The sequence below is a fragment of the Micromesistius poutassou genome (assembly GCF_964030765.1).
Source record: "Micromesistius poutassou genome assembly, chromosome: 19".
In the NCBI taxonomy this organism is placed as follows: domain Eukaryota; kingdom Metazoa; phylum Chordata; class Actinopteri; order Gadiformes; family Gadidae; genus Micromesistius; species Micromesistius poutassou.
Window position 1 is genome coordinate 1,335,207 of NC_140289.1, and position 21,626 is coordinate 1,356,832.

The following is a 21,626-nucleotide window of genomic DNA, read 5'->3' on the forward strand; positions in this document are numbered from 1 at the left end:
AATGAAATGCTACAATTTCTATTTCTTTTTACGTAGTGCATTGATGAACATTTTTATACAACAATTCTTTTTTTCTTCTATCTTGATGAATTTTAAACCGTTGCTTTGCTCCCACACTGCATGCCTTTGTTCATTCTTTGCTGAATGTTTTTAGCCACCAGTGGTTCTGTAAACTTTCCTTTGAATGGTGAAGTTTGTACAATTTTTATCATGCTGCTGTTGGCATCTCTTCCTCTGAATAAATCTTGTGTTGGAACACAGATTCTGACCACCGCCTCGCCTCTCCTCATTGGACGTGACGTGTGACTGATGTTTTGAAAAAAAAAGTTATGCTGTGAAAAGGACTCATAAATGTGCCATAATGTTTAACTTTATTGCATCTGTTTCAAATTATTTTGTATAAATAATACCACGAATAGTAAAATCCAAATGCTACAAAATAGCATACACAAGAATGACGTCGACAACCTATATTTTGACTTTGGCATTTTTTCAGTCTTTGTTGAAAGCGATGCCGTTGCAGTGCGCCTGCGCCGCGGGCCGCCAGGGGGCGCTGGCATCAACACACCGGCGGCTGAACTCATACCGCCGAAGAAGAAGAGAACCCGGATGTTGACGGTTTGTTGTGGTGGTCGTCGTCATGGATGTGTTATAACAGCGGTACTTTATTAACACGTTATTCTGTAGATAATCCATCGTAAGGGAACCGAAGATGTCGGCGACCGAGGACGACACGGAGCTGCGGGACCTTCTGATCCAGAGCCTGGAGAACAGCGGCGTGCTGAACAAACTCAAGGTCTGCTCCTCTTCACCAACCAACTACTAACTATAGATACATCACTAATACTGACTTATAACTACTGGTCTACCAGTCAACTATAGATACATCACTAATACTGACTTATAACTACTGGTCTACCAGTCAACTATAGATACATCACTAATACTGACTTATAACTACTGGTCTACCAGTCAACTATAGATACATCACTAATACTGACTTATAACTACTGGTCTACCAGTCAACTATAGATACATCACTAATACTGACTTATAACTACTGGTCTACCAGTCAACTATAGATACATCACTATATACTGACTTATAACTACTGGTCTACCAGTCAACTATAGATACATCACTATATACTGACTTATAACTACTGGTCTACCAGTCAACTATAGATACATCACTAATACTGACTTATAACTACTGGTCTACCATTAAACTATAGATACATCACTAATACTGACTTATAACTACTGGTCTACCAGTCAACTATAGATACATCACTAATACTGACTTATAACTACTGGTCTACCAGTCAACTATAGATACATCACTATATACTGACTTATAACTACTGGTCTACCAGTCAACTATAGATACAGTACATCACTAATACTGACTTATAACTACTGGTCTACCAGTCAACTATAGATGCATCACAAATACTGACTTATAACTACTGGTCTACCAGTCAACTATAGATACATCACTAATACTGACTTATAACTACTGGTCTACCAGTCAACTATAGATACATCACTAATACTGACTTATAACTACTGGTCTACCAGTCAACTATAGATGCATCACAAATACTGACTTATAACTACTGGTCTACCAGTCAACTATAGATACATCACTAATACTGACTTATAACTACTGGTCTACCAGTCAACTATAGATACATCACTAATACTGACTTATAACTACTGGTCTACCAGTCAACTATAGATACATCACTAATACTGACTTATAACTACTGGTCTACCAGTCAACTATAGATACATCACTAATACTGACTTATAACTACTGGTCTACCAGTCAACTATAGATACATCACTATATACTGACTTATAACTACTGGTCTACCAGTCAACTATAGATACATCACTAATACTGACTTATAACTACTGGTCTACCAGTCAACTATAGATGCATCACAAATACTGACTTATAACTACTGGTCTACCAGTCAACTATAGATACATCACTAATACTGACTTATAACTACTGGTCTACCAGTCAACTATAGATACATCACTATATACTGACTTATAACTACTGGTCTACCAGTCAACTATAGATACATCACTATATACTGACTTATAACTACTGGTCTACCAGTCAACTATAGATACATCACTATATACTGACTTATAACTACTGGTCTACCAGTCAACTATAGATACATCACTAATACTGACTTATAACTACTGGTCTACCATTAAACTATAGATACATCACTAATACTGACTTATAACTACTGGTCTACCAGTCAACTATAGATACATCACTATATACTGACTTATAACTACTGGTCTACCAGTCAACTATAGATACATCACTATATACTGACTTATAACTACTGGTCTACCAGTCAACTATAGATACATCACTATATACTGACTTATAACTACTGGTCTACCAGTCAACTATAGATACATCACTAATACTGACTTATAACTACTGGTCTACCATTAAACTATAGATACATCACTAATACTGACTTATAACTACTGGTCTACCAGTCAACTATAGATACATCACTAATACTGACTTATAACTACTGGTCTACCAGTCAACTATAGATACATCACTATATACTGACTTATAACTACTGGTCTACCAGTCAACTATAGATACATCACTAATACTGACTTATAACTACTGGTCTACCAGTCAACTATAGATGCATCACAAATACTGACTTATAACTACTGGTCTACCAGTCAACTATAGATACATCACTAATACTGACTTATAACTACTGGTCTACCAGTCAACTATAGATACATCACTATATACTGACTTATAACTACTGGTCTACCAGTCAACTATAGATACATCACTATATACTGACTTATAACTACTGGTCTACCAGTCAACTATAGATACATCACTATATACTGACTTATAACTACTGGTCTACCAGTCAACTATAGATACATCACTAATACTGACTTATAACTACTGGTCTACCATTAAACTATAGATACATCACTAATACTGACTTATAACTACTGGTCTACCAGTCAACTATAGATACATCACTAATACTGACTTATAACTACTGGTCTACCAGTCAACTATAGATACATCACTATATACTGACTTATAACTACTGGTCTACCAGTCAACTATAGATACATCACTAATACTGACTTATAACTACTGGTCTACCAGTCAACTATAGATGCATCACAAATACTGACTTATAACTACTGGTCTACCAGTCAACTATAGATACATCACTATATACTGACTTATAACTACTGGTCTACCAGTCAACTATAGATACATCACTATATACTGACTTATAACTACTGGTCTACCAGTCAACTATAGATACATCACTATATACTGACTTATAACTACTGACCTACCAGTCAACTATAGATGCATCACTATATACTGACTTATAACTACTGGTATACCATTAAACTACTGATCTATCACTCATATAACTACATATCTACACATATATCATTATACAGACTTATAACTACTGATATACCATTAAACTACTGATCTATCACTCACATAACTACATACCTACACATATATCACTACATACTGACTTATAACTACTGGTATACCATTAAACTACTGATCTATCACTCATATAACTACATACCTACACATATATCATTATATACAGATTTATAACTACTGATATACCATTAAACTACTGATCTATCACTCATATAACTACATATCTACACATATATCATTATACAGACTTATAACTACTGATATACCATTAAACTACTGATCTATCACTCATATAACTACATACCTACACATATATCACTACATACTGACTTATAACTAGGCCTACTGGTATACCATTAAACTACTGATCTATCACTCATATAACTACATACCTACACATATATCATTATATACAGACTTATAACTACTGGTATACCATTAAACCACTGATATATCACTCATATAGGGGCTTATAACTACAGATCTACCATTAAACTACTGATATACCATTCAACTACAGATGTATCACTCATACTGTCTTATGTAGCTTACTGTTTAACTAACTTCATGTCACTCATATTCTGACTCATAAATACGTATCACTTAAAAACTGACTCATAATCTCATATCACTTATTTACTGACTTCTTTCCTGTTAAACTACCTCATATTGACCGTGGACTTTACTGTGTTTAACCCACTCAGAGTTAGTGGCTATTGGTTGATGTACATCATTGGGGATCATCAATCTTTAAATTCTTAATAGTGAATCATTTGAAGACATTAAAACGTTGCTGGCTCACTGTTGATGCTAACATGAGCTGACTAAGCTGATGTTACAGGCTTCATCTGTTCACAAATTGGGAGTTGAACAGAAAGATGATCAATAACATGAGGTTATTGATTTTGTATGTAATATCAGGCTATTCATGATGTAATATGAGTATTGATCAAGAGTATTGAAGTAGTATTGAAGTATATGAGGTTATTGATCAAGAATATATTATGAGGTTATTGATCAAGAATGTAATATGAGGTTATTGATCAAGAATGTAATATGAGGTTATTGATGATGTACAACATGAGGTAATTGTTCACTCCATAAATCTGCTCCTGCTGTCCAGGCGGAGATGCGCGCTGCTGTGTTTCTGGCCATGGATGAACAGGATAAAGTAGAGGTAACCACTAACGACCCTCAGCTCGTTAACACTCTGACTCCTCATTAAAACACTAACGACCCTCAGCTTGTTAACTCTGACTCCTCATTTAAAACACTAACGACCCTCAGCTCATTATCTCCTCGTTAAATGTCTTTGTTAACGAGGTGTTTGTCGCTGTGCCCTGCAGAACAAAAGCCCCCTGGTGAACGAGAACCTGAGGAAGTTCCTCAACACCAAAGACGGTCAGTACCCCCCCCCCCCCCAGACCCTGGTGGTCCTGACTCCTCCCACAACATGGAGGTCATCCCGTGGGACTAGGTGGGGCTTAATATTGAGATAACTTTGTACTGTTGATAATAATCAACAGGTTTCCATAGCAACAGGGTTTGAACTTGCAGATGTAACATGGAGTTTTACCACTGATCGCTTATCTCATAGATTCACCTCATAGTTTCATAAACAGGTTCACGTCAAACTCCTCCAGGGCTTTTAAAGGTGTGAGCGTTTCCGTGGTTACCGCCCAGCAGCAGCTGTGGTTCCTAGACCCCCCACTGGGGGGCGCCGTTCTGCTTCCACTGCAGGGAGAGCAGCAGACAGTAAACCTGCTGACCACGCTGCCAGCAGCTCTCTGTCTCTCTGCTGTAGCCGAGTGTTGGTCAGGGCATACGTTACGATGCACTGAGTTCAACCGGGGAATGCACTGCAGTCTAGCAGTGTTGGATGGAGCAGCTGTTTCTAACTTCGTCTCCCCCTGCTCCCCTCCTCCTCCTCACCTCTTCCTTCTCCTATTCTGCATCCTCCTCCTCCTCTCCTCCTCGCCTCCTCCCTCTTCTCCTCCTCCTCCTCACCCCCTCTTCCTCCCATCCTCCTCCTCACCTCCTCCTCCTCCTCCTCCTCCTCCCCCTCTGTGTCTCCCCCCCTTCCTCCTCCCCCTGTACTCTTCCTCACCTCCTCCCCTCCTCCCCCCCCTCCTCCTCCCCCTGTATTCCTCTTCCTCCTCACCTCCTCCTCCTCCCCCTCCCCCTCTGCGTCTCCTCCTCTCCTCCCCCTCTGCGTCCCCTCCTCCCCCTCCCCCTCTGCATCTCCTCCAGGGCGTCTGGTGGCCGGTCTCATCGTGGACTTCCTCCAGGTGTTCCACCTGGACTTCACCCTGGCCGTCTTCCAGCCAGAGCTCCACGCGGTGGGTACCAGCTGGGTGGGGGGGTGGGGCGGGGCTGCTGCTGCTATAGAGTCTGGGTTAACCCTAACCCTAGTGTGTGTGTGTGTGTGTGTGTGTGTGTGTGTGTGTGTGTGTGTGTGTGTGTGTGTGTGTGTGCAGCTGAAGGCTCTGGACAGCAGGGAGCAGGTCTCTCAGGAGCTGGGCCTCCAGGACGAGGGGAAGAGGAAGACTCCTCTGCTGCTGGAGCTGCTGAGGAGAGGAAGGCAGAAGTCAGAGGTGAGACACCTGCACCACAGGGCCCACGTTCACCTGTAGCACAGGGCCCGCGTCCACCTGCACCACAGGGCCCGCGTCCACCTGAACCACAGCGCCCGCGTCCACCTGCACCACAGGGCCCGCGTCCACCTGCACCACAGGGCCCGCGTCCACCTGCACCACAGGGCCCACATGTGTGTGTTTGTGTGTGCGTGGGGGTGGGTAGAGGTGGGGGTGGTGTGTGTATGTGTGTGCGTGGTGCTGAGGGGGTAGTGGAGTTGTGTGTGTTAGGGTGGTGTTTGTGTGTTAGGGTGGTGTGTGTGTTTGTGTGTGAGGGTGGTGTGTGTGTGTGTGTGTGTGTGTGTGTGTTAGGGTGGCGTGTGTGTGTGAGGGTGGTGTCTGTGTGTGTGTGTGTGTGTTAGGGTGGCGTGTGTGTGTGTGTGAGGGTGGTGTGTGTGTGTGATGGTGATGTGTGCGTGTGTGTGTGTGTGTGTGTGAGGGTGGTGTGTGTGTGTGTGTGTTAGGGTGGCGTCTGTGTGTGTGTGTGTGTGTGTGTGTGTGAGGGTGGTGTGTGTGTGTTAGGGTGGCGTCTGTGTGTGTGTGTGTGTGTGTGTTAGGGTGGTGTGTGTGTGAGGGTGGTGTGTGTGTGTGAGGGTGGTGTGTGTGTGTGTGTGTGTGTGTTAGGGTGGCGTCTGTGTGTGTGTGTGTGTGAGGGTGGTGTGTGTGTTAGGGTGGCGTCTGTGTCTGTGTGTGTGTGTGTGTGTGAGGGTGGTGTGTGTGTTAGGGTGGCGTCTGTGTGTGTGTGTGTGTGTGTGAGGGTGGTGTGTGTGTTAGGGTGGTGCATGTGTTCATGTAGGTCATGTAGGTCTCACCACCGGAGCTAAAGGGCGAGTTCCTGTAGAAAGAAATTCAAGTTCCTGTTGACAGAAACCAGTTTGCCCTGATTCTTCTCCTCAGTCATCAGAAACACACACACACACACACACACACACACACACACACACACACACACACACACACACACACACACACACACACACACACACACACACACACACACACACACACACAGTCTTTCGACACATTGTCTTTGTGTTGATGTACCTTATGAAGTAGTATGTGAGTGTGTATGTTGATGTATTAGTATATATATATTGATATCTAAGTATATATATATATATATTGATGATATCAGGTAGTGCAGGACTCTGGGGATGTCAGACTAGGAGGACAGAAGACCACTGCTGCCCTCGTCAGTAAGGTAGGATCACATCCCATAACACTACTGAGCTCTGTGTCACATCCCATAACACTACTGAGCTCTGTCACATCCCATAACACTACTGAGCTCTGTGTCACATCCCATAACACTACAGAGCTCTGTGTCACATCCCATAACACTACTGAGCTCTGTGTCACATCCCATAACACTACAGAGCTCTGTGTCACATCCCATAACACTACTGAGCTCTGTGTCACATCCCATAACACTACTGAGCTCTGTGTCACATCCCATAACACTACAGAGCTCTGTGTCACATCCCATAACACTACTGAGCTCTGTGTCACATCCCATAATACTACTGAGCTCTGTGTCACATCCCATAACACTACTGAGCTCTGTGTCACATCCCATAACACTACTGAGCTCTGTCACATCCCATAATACTACTGAGCTCTGTGTCACATCCCATAACACTACTGAGCTCTGTCACATCCCATAATACTACTGAGCTCTGTGTCACATCCCATAACACTACTGAGCTCTGTCACATCCCATAATACTACTGAGCTCTGTGTCACATCCCATAATACCACTGAGCTCTGTGTCACATCCCATAACACTACTGAGCTCTGTCACATCCCATAACACTACTGAGCTCTGTGTCACATCCCATAATACCACTGAGCTCTGTGTCACATCCCATAACACTACTGAGCTCTGTCACATCCCATAACACTACTGAGCTCTGTCACATCCCATAACACTACTGAGCTCTGTGTCACATCCCATAATACTGAACACTGTCACATCCCATAATACTACTGAGCTCTGTGTCACATCCCATAATACCACTGAGCTCTGTGTCACATCCCATAACACTACTGAGCTCTGTGTCACATCCCATAATACTGAACACTGTTGTATAAATCGTAATGTTAACGTTGATGTTGCCTCTACTGTTTACCTGCCGCCTGTGGTCCAGGAGCCAGAGGTAGGCTGCCCCCCCCCCTCACTGGGCGTTGTGCCCCCCCCCCCCCCCCCCCCGTGCTGTGCATAGCCCCCCCCCCCCCCCCCCCCACACACAAATACTTTGCTGAACACTGTACTATGGACCACAGTACAGAGACACTATGACGGTTGAAAAACAAAATGTGACCATGAGGTAGATGTATCTCTCTACCTACCTACCCACCTCATGGTCACAACAGAAACATGACATAACTGATTAGCGTAAGTGTGAGATGACGCTGCATTGTGACATCATACACTCCACCTCATCTAGGAGCTCTATAAGAGGATGCTATTCGGCTAAACACTCTCGTTAGCGGAGTACATTAGCGCTGTAAGAGGATGCTAGTTATCAGAGGATGCTAGTTAGCGGAGGACATTAGCGCTATAAGAGGATGCTAGTTATCGGAGGATGCTAGTTATCAGAGGATGCTAGTCATCAGAGGATGCCAGTTAGCGGAGTACATTAGCGCTATAAGAGGATGCCAGTTAGCGGAGTACATTAGCGCTATAAGAGGATGCCGGTTAGCGGAGTACATTAGCGCTATAAGAGGATGCCGGTTAGCGGAGTACATTAGCGCTATAAGAGGATGCCAGTTAGCGGAGTACATTAGCGCTATAAGAGGATGCTAGTTAGCTCTATTGGGAGATGCTAGTTAGTTGTGTTTGCTAGAAGCTAGGCTAATGTTTGACATCTCTGCCAGATTCCCAGACTTAAAGTCCGGAAGCAGACAGCCCCGGGGGGCTCGGCTGCACAGGTAAACAGCAGGCTGGAGAACCAGTATAACCGCCAGTATAACCGCCAGTATAACCACCAGTATAACCACCAGTATAACCACCAGTATAACCACCAGTATAACCACCAGTATCCGCACTAACAGCACTAATATTTAGACGGCTAGCTTCACCGCTGAACCAGCTCTGCTTTCTAACCTGATACCCACCAGGGGAAGGGGGGGGGGGGGCGTACAGGGCCAAAGTCAACCGCTGTTCTGTGTCCCGGTTACCATGACAACATGGGGATGGAAATGGTTGACTTTTGACTTCTGGCCCTCTGGGGGCGTGGGGGGGGGCTGAGGGCCTGAGATGTGCCGCTAGGTGGATGAGGCTCCGCCCTGGGGGGCCCTGTTTAACCACGGGTTGGCCCTGCGGTCGCTGGGTCGCCGCGATCCGTTTCAGACTCTATCCCCTTGTGACATCACAACTGGGGGTGTCCCCCTCATCAGCCTGGTGGGACAGGTCCCTCTGCCCGCCCAGTTGGTGCAGTCCACCAGGGGCTTGACTGAGGAGTTGGATCGATCCATCACACCTCTAGGCGGGGTGGGGGTGGGGTGGGGTGGGGGGGACCTACTGTCAGCAGTACTGATTAACCCCCTACCCTGGGGCTGAAGTCCGGGTGTCACCACCCCCTCTGATGTCACCGTGACATCACGGTGGGTGGGGTGTTGTTGCAGCGCTGCCCTTCCGCCCTCCATGCACACCTCTGGTCGTCGTCGCGCTCCGTTGATCAGCGGATCAAGGGTGGGTCGTCAGTGAGCTGTGTCATTGATCAGCGTGGCTGATCGGTATTGGTCATCAGTGAGCTGTGTCATTGATCACCAGATCCTATCGGTCATCAATGATAGCATTGACGTATTGATCACTGTGAGCCTCTGGTCCCCAGGTACCCCAGGAGACGGGCCCCCCCAAGGGGAAGGGAGACCTGGTCCAGACGGGGCCCAAGGTCCCCGGCGGCCCGAGGACCTTGGAGGGCGGGGGGCCGGAGGAGGGGGGGGGGGGCCCAGAGGAGGGGGGGGACCCAGAGGAGGGGGACTCCTTCTTCGACGACCCCCTGCCCCGCCCCCAGAAGACCTACGGATGGTGAGGCCCATGTTGGTCCGCCGTGTCGCGGCGCCCTTCGCCGCTCCTTACATTTCTGACGAGATCTCTGAGCCGCGCTGCACCTCCCCGGAGCGTTTAAAGGGGACACGTCACCACCGCCAGGTGTGGGTGTGATTGGCTGTCAGAAGCCGTTTTGAAAGTCGGCCTCTTCTGACATCACAAGTGGGCGTGTCCGCCTAGATGTGTGACGGAATAGATGAGCTAACGTTTGCTACGGTCGGCCGGGTCGGCCGGTGGGCTGATCTATCCGGCGCACGTCTAGGTGGTGGACACGCCCACCTGTGATGTCAGAAGAGGCCGATTTTCAAAACGGCTCGTAGCGGCCAATCCCACTCGCACCTGGTGGTGTGACACGTCACCCTATTGAGTTTCGCTCTTCACTCTTTGAACCGGTGTTCCCCAGGAGGGCGGAGTCCTCTGAGACCAGAGAGGGTCCGGTGGGCTCTGTGTCAGAGCGGGACCCTGGGAGGACGGCTGGAGGGACCAGCAGCGCCTCCGGGGACCCCAGGGACCCCAGGGACCCCCCGCTGGGACGCCACGGTGAGACCTGCTGGTCCTGTACCGGGTCCTGTACCGGGTCCTGTACCGGGTCCAGATCTTAGTCGCTTAGAGTCGGTCGGCCACTGGATCACGTGTCGATTGCTCTGATCTCAGCTCCACTTTACTCAGATGTGGCTTCTGACCATGAATGTCATGTAATGTCAATTTAAATTCAAAGGTCAATGTGATGTGATGTGATGTGATGTGATGTGATGTGATGTGAATCCTGTGCTGTTCCTGATGCCTCCTGCAGGCGGCGCTGCCTCTCCGGTGAAGAGCGCCAGAGAGTCCAGGAGCGGCGCCGAGCGGCCGGGAGCCCCGCCCCCAGGTGGGTCTCAGTCCCTCGGGACGGACTTCCTCCCTGTCCTGTGATCACTTCCCGTTTTCCTCTGATAACTTCTGATAACTTCCTGTTTCCTGTCCAGATGACGACCCGGAGTACGACGACGACTTCAACAGGTGAGTCCTCCGCTCACCTCCGCGCACAGGAAGGGGAGGAGCACCCGGACAGGAAGTGGGTCTGGAGGACTAGGGGTGAACAGGAAGTGGGTTCTATTGGAAATGTTTGAAACAAGGAAGTGGGTTCTAGACAGGAAGTTGTTCATGAGTTAGGAAGATAGAGATAGGAAGTGCACCAGATTCAGGTTGTAAGAGAAGAACATTAAACAGTTGGCTGTGGAGGAAGTGACCAGCGAGACGTTTCCTCCTGCAGCCACCGCTCGGACTTCTCCAGGAGTGAGATCAGCATCGGGGAGGAGATCGAAGAGGTCTCCATCGAGGGGCCCCACGACAGCGACAAGGTGTGTGTGTGTGTGTGTGTGTGTGTGTGTGTGTGTGTGTGTGTGTGTGTGTGTGTGTGTGTGTGTGTGTGTGTGTGTGTGTGTGTGTGTGTGTGTGTGTGTGTGTGTGTGTGTGTGTGTGGTCCTAGGGGGTGTGTGCCCATGGTATCCTAACGTGTGTGTGTGTGTGTAGGTTGATGACGACACCCAGGACCTCAGTGTGTCTCAGATGAGCCAGTCGCTCCACGCAGACTACATAGAGGATGTAGCCTGATCTCTCTCTGATCTCTGATATCTCTCTCTCTCTCTCTCACTCTCACTCTCACTCTCTCTCTCTCTCTCTCTCTCTCTCTCAATAAGTAAAAGCAGTATAAATAAAACTATTATCTTACATTTTATTCTTTGTTTTACTGCAGTGGTCCACACTCATGTTTGCACACATTTATTGATCCTAAGTTACACAAACATCCGTACTGATTAATATTGAGGGTGAAATGGGAAGTGTGTCATGTTTACCGTCTTTTACAGACACACACTCACAGACACACACACACAGCTTACTGATCAATCCACCGACTGGATGCATGAAGATCTGCTGCCCTTAAATCATCTGGTGAGTTTATAACTACTGTTATATATTAATAGCTGGTATATATATATACTATTGATGTATATAAATGACCTATAGATATATGTATGTCAACTAACTGTTAAATATAAATAACTTACAGATAATATCAACTGTTATACATAAATAACATATTATCAACAAAATTATACATAAATTAATTATAGATATTATCAAATAATTGTTGCATATAATTAACTTATAGATAGATATCAAATCTTTAATTACACCTTCATTAGGTGTAATTTATTACACACCTTTATTAGTACAAACAACGCACAAGGTCCACACAATAAAAGACCGTTTGGGGATTTCATGTTTAAGAATTTAACAATTTCCAATACTTCCTCATTCTGGTTCCTTTAGTAATGAGCCAAAGGCATCAAATTAAATTTTTACACTTATTACACGGCTACTTGCCAAAACGAAAAAATTATTTCACACTCTGTCACTTTACAATTTATTTGTTACCAGCATTCGTAGTGTTGATCAGCAGATTGACCGCCAGAAGTCGGGAAGGCCCTTGCAAGTGAACGGAGCGTTCCACAGCATTGAGAAGAGCCGTGTAATAAATATAGATAACTGTTATACTGTTATATAACTTGGTAGAAACTGATCTTCTACCACGTATGCATTATGCAACATCAAAGTGTTCTCCGTCACCAGCCTGGGTAAGTAGGTGGTGATGTGTCGTCCTACCACCTGGTTCTGTGGTTTCTCTCATTGTTGGTGAAATGGGGTTAGTGTTACAGCTTCCCCACGCCCTAGAGCTAGGAGAAGTGGATGATACCCAAATGTGTTAACGCTCACCGCTTCTTCTGTGTTAATTACTCATACTTCTTCCACTAACGAGAAATACTGTGTAATAAAATAACTGAAAACATGAGAAATGAGACACAGCAGATGTATGGGACTGTAAACAAGGTTCAAAAGAGAAGCAGTATATGCTTATATATTTCTTTTAGTAAATAGGAGTAGGAGATGGAAATCAACGTTGTGATGGTGTCTATGATTCTATTGAGACATGAAGTTATGACTAACTTAACTTTACAGGAAATCACATCTACCAAATTCAAAATTTTCTGGGGGAGGGCCCCCAGACCCGCCCCACAAATTGAAGGAGGGCGGTCTTTATGCTTCTTTGCCCAGGGGGACAGTAGTTCACAATCCATTCTTGTATTAATGCAAATTATAATGTGATATGGTGTGCCGTTTATTTCAATAATCATCAAGCACAGATGACTCCGCCGTGGTGGGAGGGGGGGGGGGCCCAAAGGCTTGAAACTAATTCTGCTTAGGGCCCCCAAAAGGCTTGGGCCGGCCCTGGCACGTAGGTCAAAGATGACGCGTTTCTCCGACCGTTAACAAACACAGCATAACACCGTCGTGTTTGATGTTCTCTGTGTAGTAAACTATTCATGTAATGGCATCGGATTGGCGCATAGACTTTTAGCGTTGCGATACCCAATACTTCATTTTAGGCGGTATCGGTGGAACTTCCAATACTGGTATCGGTATCGGAACAATTATACACTAGATAACAGATTGTATATAACCTTTAACCGGTGTGGCGTATCTCCGTGAAGGAGGAGCCAGTGCGATGAACGACTCCATGCTCAACGGGACGCTGCTCAACGGGACGCAGCTCAACGCCACCGACCCGTACGACTCTGACGACTACGGCGACTACGAAATCACGCCGCTCTGTCACATGAGCGCCAACCGCAGCGTGGAGTCTGCCCTGCGGCCCTACCTCCACCCCCTCATCTGCGTGCTGGGCCTGGCGGGCAACGGCCTGGTCCTCCTCACCTACGCCTTCTCCCGGCGGCCTCGCTCGCCCACCGACGTGTACCTGCTGAACGTGGCGGCGTCCGACCTGCTCTTCGTGGCGGCGCTGCCCCTCATCACCTACAACGAGCTCTGGGCGTGGCCCATGGGCACGGCGGCCTGCAAGCTGCTGCGCGGCGCGTACAGCGTCAACCTGTACAGCTGCATGCTGCTGCTGGCCTGCGTCGCCGGCGACCGCTTCCTCGCCATCGTCCACGCCGGCCGCCGCCTCCGCCTGCGCTCGCTGACCTACACGCGGGCCGTGTGCGGCGCCGTCTGGGTCCTGGCCCTCGCCTGCTCCCTCCCCACCGTCCTCTTCCACCAGGCCTACCAGCCCTCCCACGCGACGTGGGAGATGGGGGAGGACGGCGGCCCCGAGGGCGGCGGCGGCGGCGAGCAGGTCTGCTCCCTGCGGTTCTCTGACCAGCGGACGGCCCGTCACATGAGGGTCCTGGTGCCCAGCGCCCAGATGGTGGTGGGCTTCCTGCTGCCACTGGGGGTGATGGTGTTCTGCTACGCCCAGGTGGTGGCCCGGCTGCTGCGCGCCCACACCTTCCAGAGGCACCGCGCCGTGCGGGTGGTGCTGGCGGTGGTGCTGGTGTTCCTGGCCTGCCACCTGCCCTACAACGCGGCGGTGCTGTGCCAGACGCTGGGCCTGTTCCGGGTGCAGCTCTGCCGGGAGGCGGACGCGGTGGAGGTGGTGCTGACGGTGACGGAGACCCTGGCCTACCTCCACTGCTGCCTCAACCCCCTGCTCTACGCCTTCCTGGGGGCCAAGTTCAGGAGCAACCTGAGGAGGCTGGGGGCGGAGCTCTGGCGCCTGACCAGGGGGTCCCGGCACGCCCCCCGGCGCAGCCCCTCCTCCAGGGCCACCTCCGACTCCTGCGCCTCCTCGCGGCGCTCCGTCACCAGCACCTCCTTCGACATCTGAGGAGGCTGGGGGTCCGTCTGAACCGACCCGAGCCTCCTCAGGACGGCTGAACCAGCTGGCTCAGGTTGACCCAACCGGTCTGAGACCCCAACGCTTCTGGCTGCGCGTCTCTGTGTTTGTAACCCATCATTAGGTCCATTACATCAGCCCAGCCCTTGTAATCATTATTAGAATGTTATGTTATTATTATTATTATAAGACGTTGAATGAGAATCAGATTCTTGTATGTTTAAGAAAGATTCATTAGTATGTTGTGCGTTGATTAGGCCTGCATTCAAACGTTGACATTAAACGCACTGTTGGTGACAGGTTCACTGGCTCCATGGCAACAGCAAAACCATTCCGCACCCAGAAGACCCGCCCCTGTCCTTATGAAGTAGCCAATGATGTCATTTCTCAGCCAATTTAGTGTTGCGTGTGATTTAGTGTAGACCTAGGGTTAGGGTCTTCACCTTATCTTTTTTAAAGGGGCATGAAATCAAAAGATTGAAATCATTAGATATTAAGTTCTTATCTAGCCAGTTTCACGTGGATGTTTATAAAGTAAAATATGTGTGATACTGATAAACCTCTCAAATAGGGTTTTCTATAATAACCACCAGAAGATGGCGCTGTTGTCTCGACTACCATGTTACTGAACTACCCCCTTAGATCATGTAGTTAGGGTTTTCTTTCTTCTTGACTTGGTAATGAATCCAAATAATGGTAAAAAAACAAGGCACTAAAATCTGTCTTCTTCTGATGTTTATTCTACTAGTCTTGTGCATTTTCTGTGCAGTGTCCTAATTCTTTAAAGACGCAGTACGCCGCCGACACATAGCTTCTTTAACTCTCCCTCAGATGGTCGGTGTCAGAGAGCAACGGACCTCAATAGCTAACAGAAATATACTGTATATATTATATTATAATTTATAAAACGGGTGGCTTAAATCAAGCGATCTGATTGGTTCCCGACTGTTGTATACTGAGCGTATACACACAGCTATGACGCCCGTTCAGTTTACAGAGTTCAGTATCACTCCGCGCCTAACTTGAACTGTTGTTTATTTATATATAAAAGCAATAGCATAGTTCACTGAAGCCTAAAAAACATGTTGATTGATGGAGAGGGTGGAAATGTTGTACAGCAATAGGCACACGGTGAGTGAACTCGATATTAGGCTAAATTGCCGGCGAACCGAGCTACCGTCTCTAGCCTTCTCTCTGAAGGACGCTACAGTGTGTTGCATAGCAACCGCCATACACTTTGCAGGCAGCCAGGAGGGACTACTTTTTTGTATTTGTTAAAAAAGAATGCTTTTCCGACTTTCTAGCTTTTTCAAAATTTAGGGTGTCTGACTTTCATTTCGACATACTTATGTAACCGTTTTATAAAAGCAATAGATCACTTCAGTCAGTGGTATACGTTCATTATACCACAGTTAAGGGGGTCGCCGTCCCTCCGCTGCGCGTCGGGACGGACAACGCCCCTTAAAGAGGGTTTTCAGACAAGGATATTGCACACATAAACAGACATGCTGGGACCTGCATGCGTCTCCATGGAAACGAACCCCGGGCCGTCCGCCTCCGTGGAAACGTAGCCTACCGCCCGGGGTTCGAGCAGAACACCAAAGTCGTAAACACATCAGATGTTGTTTCCAGTAAAAACGTTTTTTTTATTTTTTTTATTTCCAGGCTACAATTGGCGAGTACTAAACGACATTCCCTCGCACAAAGGCCTCGCGGAAGAAGAGTAGAAGAGTTGGCACGTTAGTCGTAGAAAGATAAGAAGTTTAGACATTCAAACAAACAGGAACCCTATTGGTCATCATCGACCAATAGGGGACCTCGGAAGAGAGAGAGAGAGGGCGGGGCTGCGTTAGAACCACACCCTTTTCGTGTTCGGCTACATTAACAAGAGCAGGACTTTTCTGGTGCGTATTACCCAGGATGCACTAGAGATGGTGATCAGGATACGCTGATCCGAACCAAAGGAACCAAACCAGGGACCGCACGTCTAAGTTAATGCTAGCTAGCAAGCACAGGCTAGCCTCGTGGTTAGCATGTAGCATCCCGCCAAAAGCCCCGAAGTCGACAACACGGCAACATGGCCGCTGGGGTTTGTGTTACGGTGTGATGGGGGTTAGTGGAGTTAGTGATAGAGGGGTTAGTGATAGGGGTGGTTAGTGATAGGGTGGTTAGGGGGTTAGTGATAGGGGTGGTTAGGGGGTTAGTGATAGGGTGGTTAGTGATAGGGTGGTTAGGGGGTTAGTGATAGGGTGGTTAGGGATAGGGTTGTTAGGAGGTTAGTGATAGGGTGGTTAGGGGGTTAGTGATAGGGTGGTTAGGGGGTTAGTGATAGGGTGGTTAGGGGGTTAGTGATAGGGTAGTTAGGGGGTTAGTGATAGGGTGGTTAGGGGGTTAGGCGTAGAGTTGGTTAGTGATACAGGGACAGCACCAGAGAAGTCTAACTCCAGAGAACACGAGGCAGCAGAAACATTCAGAGTCAAACAGTCTAGACGTCATAGTGCAGCAGTGCCTTGCTAGACTTGCACTGAGGAAGCTTCCCTTCACCCCGTAGACTGAGCATGCGCACTCAAGTCAAGGAACAGTTATAAAGTCCCCTTAAGCGTTGAGACCTACGGGCCACTGAACCAGCGCTATAGTCGGCTTATCGGCGCTGCGTGCCGCTTCAGTCTGATTGGCCGAGAGCGAGGACGAAGGGGACCAGCGCCCCGCGGGCCCCAGCCGGGGTGTCGAGCACCTCCGGGAGGAAGCGCTCCCGGAGGTCCCCCCCGCCCACCTCGAACTGCAGCACGTGGGACCTGTTGACGCAGTAGATGCGGTCCCCCAGCACCGCGCAGCGGAACGGCCGCGCGGCGTCGAGCGCGTGGGAGGCGCCGTCGTGCCACGCCCTCACCACCGTGTTGTACTTGCACACGTTCACGCTGCCGTGCGCGCGGTTGACGTCGAAGCGGTAGATGGAGCTCCCGTGCGCCACCATGTCTGTGGACTTCTTCCGGCTGTCGTTGAAGGCGCACTCCTCCCACTCGCCGCGCCGCGCGTCGAGGCGCAGCAGGCGGTAGAAGAGCGAGCCGCCGGACACGAACAGGTCCCCGCCGCACGCCGTCGCCTCGTGCGCCACCGCGAACGCGCCTCTGGGCAGCGGCGCCACGGGGGTCCAGCGGTCCACGCGCGGGTCGTAGCGCTCCACCGTGAACAGGCACTCCCCGCCCACCGCGAACAGGTGGCCGTCCACGGCCACGAGCTTCAGCTGGGAGCGCGCCTGCGTCAGGGGGCGCGCCTCGCTCCAGGCGTCCGTCAGCGGGTTGTAGCAGAAGACGCGATCCGACGCCCTGCCGCCGCCCCCCCTGACCAGCCCCCCCCGCCACGAACAGGTAGTTATAGAGCGTGCACATGCCTGCGCCGCGCGTGCTCACCTGCTCCGGCAGCGCGCTCAGTGCGCGCCACTCCTTTGTCTGCTCCTCGTAGCAGAAAATGTGTCGTCGATGCCGTGGCGGGTCCTCCGGGGAGGGGCTCGACTCCGGGGGGCTCTGCGGGTCCAGGGGGCTCTGTGGGCGGCTGTTGTCCCGGCTGGGGGGTCTGCTGCCGCCGCCGCCGCCCCCCAGCACGCGGTCGTGCGCCTCGTCGACCTCCGCCACCGCCAGCCGCCTCCTGCCGCCCAGGCGCCGCGCCAGCACGCGCTCCCGCTCCCCCGCCGTGAGGCGCCCGTACACCGCGGGGGTCCGCAGCACCGCCAGGAAGTGGTCGCTCATGAAAGCGTAGCAGCGCTCCTTCAGGTCCGCGCGGCCCTGCGTCTTGGCTAGGCTCAGCCGCTCGTAGACGTTCTCCGCCGTGAGGGGCGGCAGCGGGTCTGCGGGGTCTCGCGGTGTCCCCCCGGGGACTAGAGCCCCCGCCGGGACCCGATCGCCGCTCACCTCCTGCTCCATGCGGGCTTCAGTCACGCTGCCGGCCGAACTCGTTGCTCGTTGTTGACGCGGTCCGCGTGCGGCTCCATCTCCCGCTCCACTAACGGAGCCTCTCCCGGTTCGGGCTGGGCTGGACCCCGCCCCCCCCTGGCTCCACCTGCTCCTCCTGCGCGCCGGACTGCTGATTCAACAGCCTGGGAGGAGTACAACCTCCTCCTCCTTCTTCTCCTGTTCCTCCACCTCCTCCTTCTCCTGCTCCTCGTCAGTCATGACCGTGGGAACGGCGGGAGAAGCCGTTACGTGACGTCACCGTGCGACACGCAGAGACCTGCCTGTGTCTTCGCGCTGCCCGGAGCCAATCAGCTCGCAGCGTTTTACTACAGCAGAGTGACACCTGGAAGACACGTGACCAACCAGAACACACCGGGCCCGAAGAGAATAGTATATAGGCCTATAATACAATAGAGTATAAAATAACTCAGTATAATAGAGAGAGAGAGAGAGAGAGAGAGAGAGAGAGAGAGAGAGAGAGAGAGAGAGAGAGAGAGAGAGAGAGAGAGAGAGAGAGAGAGAGAGAGAGAGAGAGAGAGAGAGAGAGAGAGAGAGAGAGAGAGAGAGAGAGAGAGAGAGAGAGAGAGAGAGAGAGAGAGAGAGAGAGAGAGAGAGAGAGAGAGAGAGAGAGAGAGAGAGTGTGAGTGTGAGAGAGAGAGTGAGTATTAATAATAGAGTACAGCACAATATAATGGACCATAATACAACCAAATAGAATAGTGTATACAGAATATATAACAGAATAGATCAGAAAAGTGTAGAATACAATATAAAGTTAATGAATACAGCAGAGTAGAAGATGGCGGCTTGTCACAGGACCTTTAACCAACCAGTGGAAAGCGCTTTACGATACTGCCTGACATTCACCCATTCATACACACGTTCAACCATCCATTTACCCACCCGTTCATACACACATTTACACACAAATTCACCCATCCATCCACCCATTCATACACAAATTGATAGTCACACATAAATGCATACACACATGCACCCATTAATACTCACATTCACCCATTCACATGCACACATTCATACACACTTTCACCCACCCATTCACACCTACATCCATACACCCATCCAATCATACACACATTCATCCACCCATTCATTCATACACACATGCACCAATTCATTCACCCATGCATACACACATTCACCCATTCACACACATATGCATGCACCCATTCATACACACATTCACCCATTCATCCACCCATGCATTCACCCATTCATCCACCCACTCATACACACATTCATCAATGCACACACAATTCATCCACCCACCCACCCATTCACGCCTTCACCCCCCCCCCCCCATCTGCAGCCAGGGTTTCCACACATAAATTCATAAAACACATGCACCCATTAATACACACATTCACTCATTCATGCACACATCCACCCACCCACCCACCATTTTAGCTGATCAGCTGGCAGGCTGAGCACATCACTGTATATTGTCGCTGAATACAATTATGGCTTTAAAAAGCCCAGAGCGAGGCCTCCTACCCCTCAGGGGATAAGATAAACCCAACATGATGACCGAGGGAAGGAACACGAGGAGAGGGAGAGGAGAGGATAGTGGACATATTGGTTTGTCCTGAGAGCCTCAGAGATCAACAGCAGGACTTTGTGGGACTCTGTGGGGATGGAGGATTCCTCCAAGTCTCTGGGAACAGAAAGAAGTCCTAGGTGTCCGATCAGGGCTGTGGTGGTGCTTCTGGGCCTGCTGTCTGTGTTCCTGCTGGCTGGACTGCTTGGGTTGGCAGTGAAATACAAGACTGTCATGGAGAAGACTGTAAACATGGAGAGAGACGCAGAGCAACTTCTCCAAAGGCTGAAGAATTTAACAGAAACAGAGAAACGCACTGCTTTGTAAACAGTGCTGTCCAAATGGTTGGGATACATTTAGTTGTAAATGTTACTTGTTTTCCAATGTGTATCTCTCCTGGAATAAGAGCAGGGAGTTCTGTGTTTCCCACGGAGCAGATCTGGTGGTGGTGGACAGTAAAGAGGAGATGGACTTCATTAACAGGTACGGCGAGTACATCTGGCTCAGAGCGACAGATGAGGCCGGTGAAGGGATGTGGAGATGGGTTGATGGGACCGTCCTGTCACTGGATAAACCCTCCTGGAGCAGAGGGGGACCTGATGGTGGTGAGGACAGAAACTGCTTAGTGAGGGTCCGGGAACAGAACCAATTTAAATGGGCAGAGGGGAGCTGTGAAGCCACAAGCAGGGGGCTCCCGATTGAAGGGGGGCCCAGAGCTAGGCTCTCAACGAGCCTATCTCTGGTTACTAATGGTTGTTCTTGCAGGTTGAAGACATATTGGAGGAGCCAGAGGAGGACACCCTTTCTGCTTTCACTGAAATACCAGAGTGGGAAAATGTATAGTCTTTGGGCTTAACATTTGTACACTCTCAAATGTCTTTAATAAGAGCAACAACCTTCTGTAGAACATCCCTGGGACCAGCAGACCAGCAGGACAAGATGAAGTGAGTCACTATTCACATTGGTTAGAGTAACAGTACATTAGTACAAGCTATGACCTCTGACCTATGTCTCACAGGACATAAAGTCAATTTACAAAAGGCGACTGCTCATATAAATTGAGTACAAGAAGCTGAAAATGCGAAAAAGTTCAGCTTGAAATAAAGAAGCTGGAAAAGGAAGTAAGTACAAATTGAAACACTGCACATGTTCATGTGTTTGGAATGTATTTAATTTATTTTCTTCCCACAGCTCCGGGAAGATGATTAATTAATTA

General features: G+C 48.9%; 3 protein-coding genes and 1 pseudogene across 6 annotated transcripts; 3 read left to right on the forward strand and 1 right to left on the reverse strand.

The window, feature by feature from the left end:
* Positions 1-607: 607 nt before the first annotated feature.
* cep43 (centrosomal protein 43) lies at positions 608-11,863 on the forward strand. 3 transcript variants are annotated; one of them, XM_084483710.1, is made up of 13 exons: positions 608-796; positions 4,625-4,678; positions 4,848-4,902; positions 5,752-5,840; positions 5,979-6,095; positions 7,270-7,335; positions 9,012-9,065; positions 9,971-10,167; positions 10,592-10,728; positions 10,982-11,056; positions 11,154-11,187; positions 11,441-11,528; positions 11,701-11,863. In XM_084483710.1, the coding sequence occupies exons 1-13, from the start codon at positions 713-715 to the stop codon at positions 11,779-11,781; spliced, it is 1,131 nt and encodes a 376-aa protein (XP_084339836.1). In that variant the 5' UTR covers positions 608-712; the 3' UTR covers positions 11,782-11,863. The 3 variants fall into 3 exon arrangements, with proteins under 3 accessions (XP_084339836.1, XP_084339837.1, XP_084339838.1); XM_084483711.1 differs by lacking the exon at positions 9,012-9,065; XM_084483712.1 differs by lacking the exons at positions 7,270-7,335; positions 9,012-9,065 and having other exon boundaries at positions 11,701-11,862.
* Positions 11,864-13,846: 1,983 nt separating this feature from the next.
* Positions 13,847-14,917, forward strand: ccr6a (chemokine (C-C motif) receptor 6a; the record flags this gene model as incomplete). Its single annotated transcript, XM_084483727.1, has 1 exon — positions 13,847-14,917. One exon carries the CDS (start codon positions 13,847-13,849, stop codon positions 14,891-14,893), a length of 1,047 nt encoding a protein of 348 aa, XP_084339853.1. The 3' UTR covers positions 14,894-14,917.
* A 2,505-nt stretch (positions 14,918-17,422) lies between these two features.
* LOC311364226 (kelch repeat and BTB domain-containing protein 11-like) lies at positions 17,423-18,822 on the reverse strand (the record flags this gene model as incomplete). Its single annotated transcript, XM_084484232.1, is given in 2 exon segments — positions 17,423-18,257; positions 18,259-18,822. Coding segments are annotated over 2 exon segments (1,257 nt in total). The 3' UTR covers positions 17,423-17,564.
* Positions 18,823-19,651: 829 nt separating this feature from the next.
* Positions 19,652-21,180, forward strand: LOC311364227 (CD209 antigen-like protein A; annotated as a pseudogene). The gene is made up of 3 exons: positions 19,652-19,661; positions 20,383-21,081; positions 21,176-21,180. The product of its transcript is annotated as a CD209 antigen-like protein A (transcript).
* Positions 21,181-21,626: the final 446 nt, after the last annotated feature.

What these genes read in the sequence shown, in the direction of transcription:
- cep43 (XM_084483710.1), top strand. Translation starts at nt 713, where the DNA reads ATGTCGGCGACCGAGGACGACACGGAGCTGCGGGACCTTCTGATCCAG. An exon ending in TCCAGCCAGAGCTCCACGCG is followed by an intron (nt 5,841 to 5,978) that starts GTGGGTACCAGC and finishes GTGTGTGTGCAG; the next exon opens with CTGAAGGCTCTGGACAGCAG. An exon ending in GGCCCCACGACAGCGACAAG is followed by an intron (nt 11,529 to 11,700) that starts GTGTGTGTGTGT and finishes GTGTGTGTGTAG; the next exon opens with GTTGATGACGACACCCAGGA.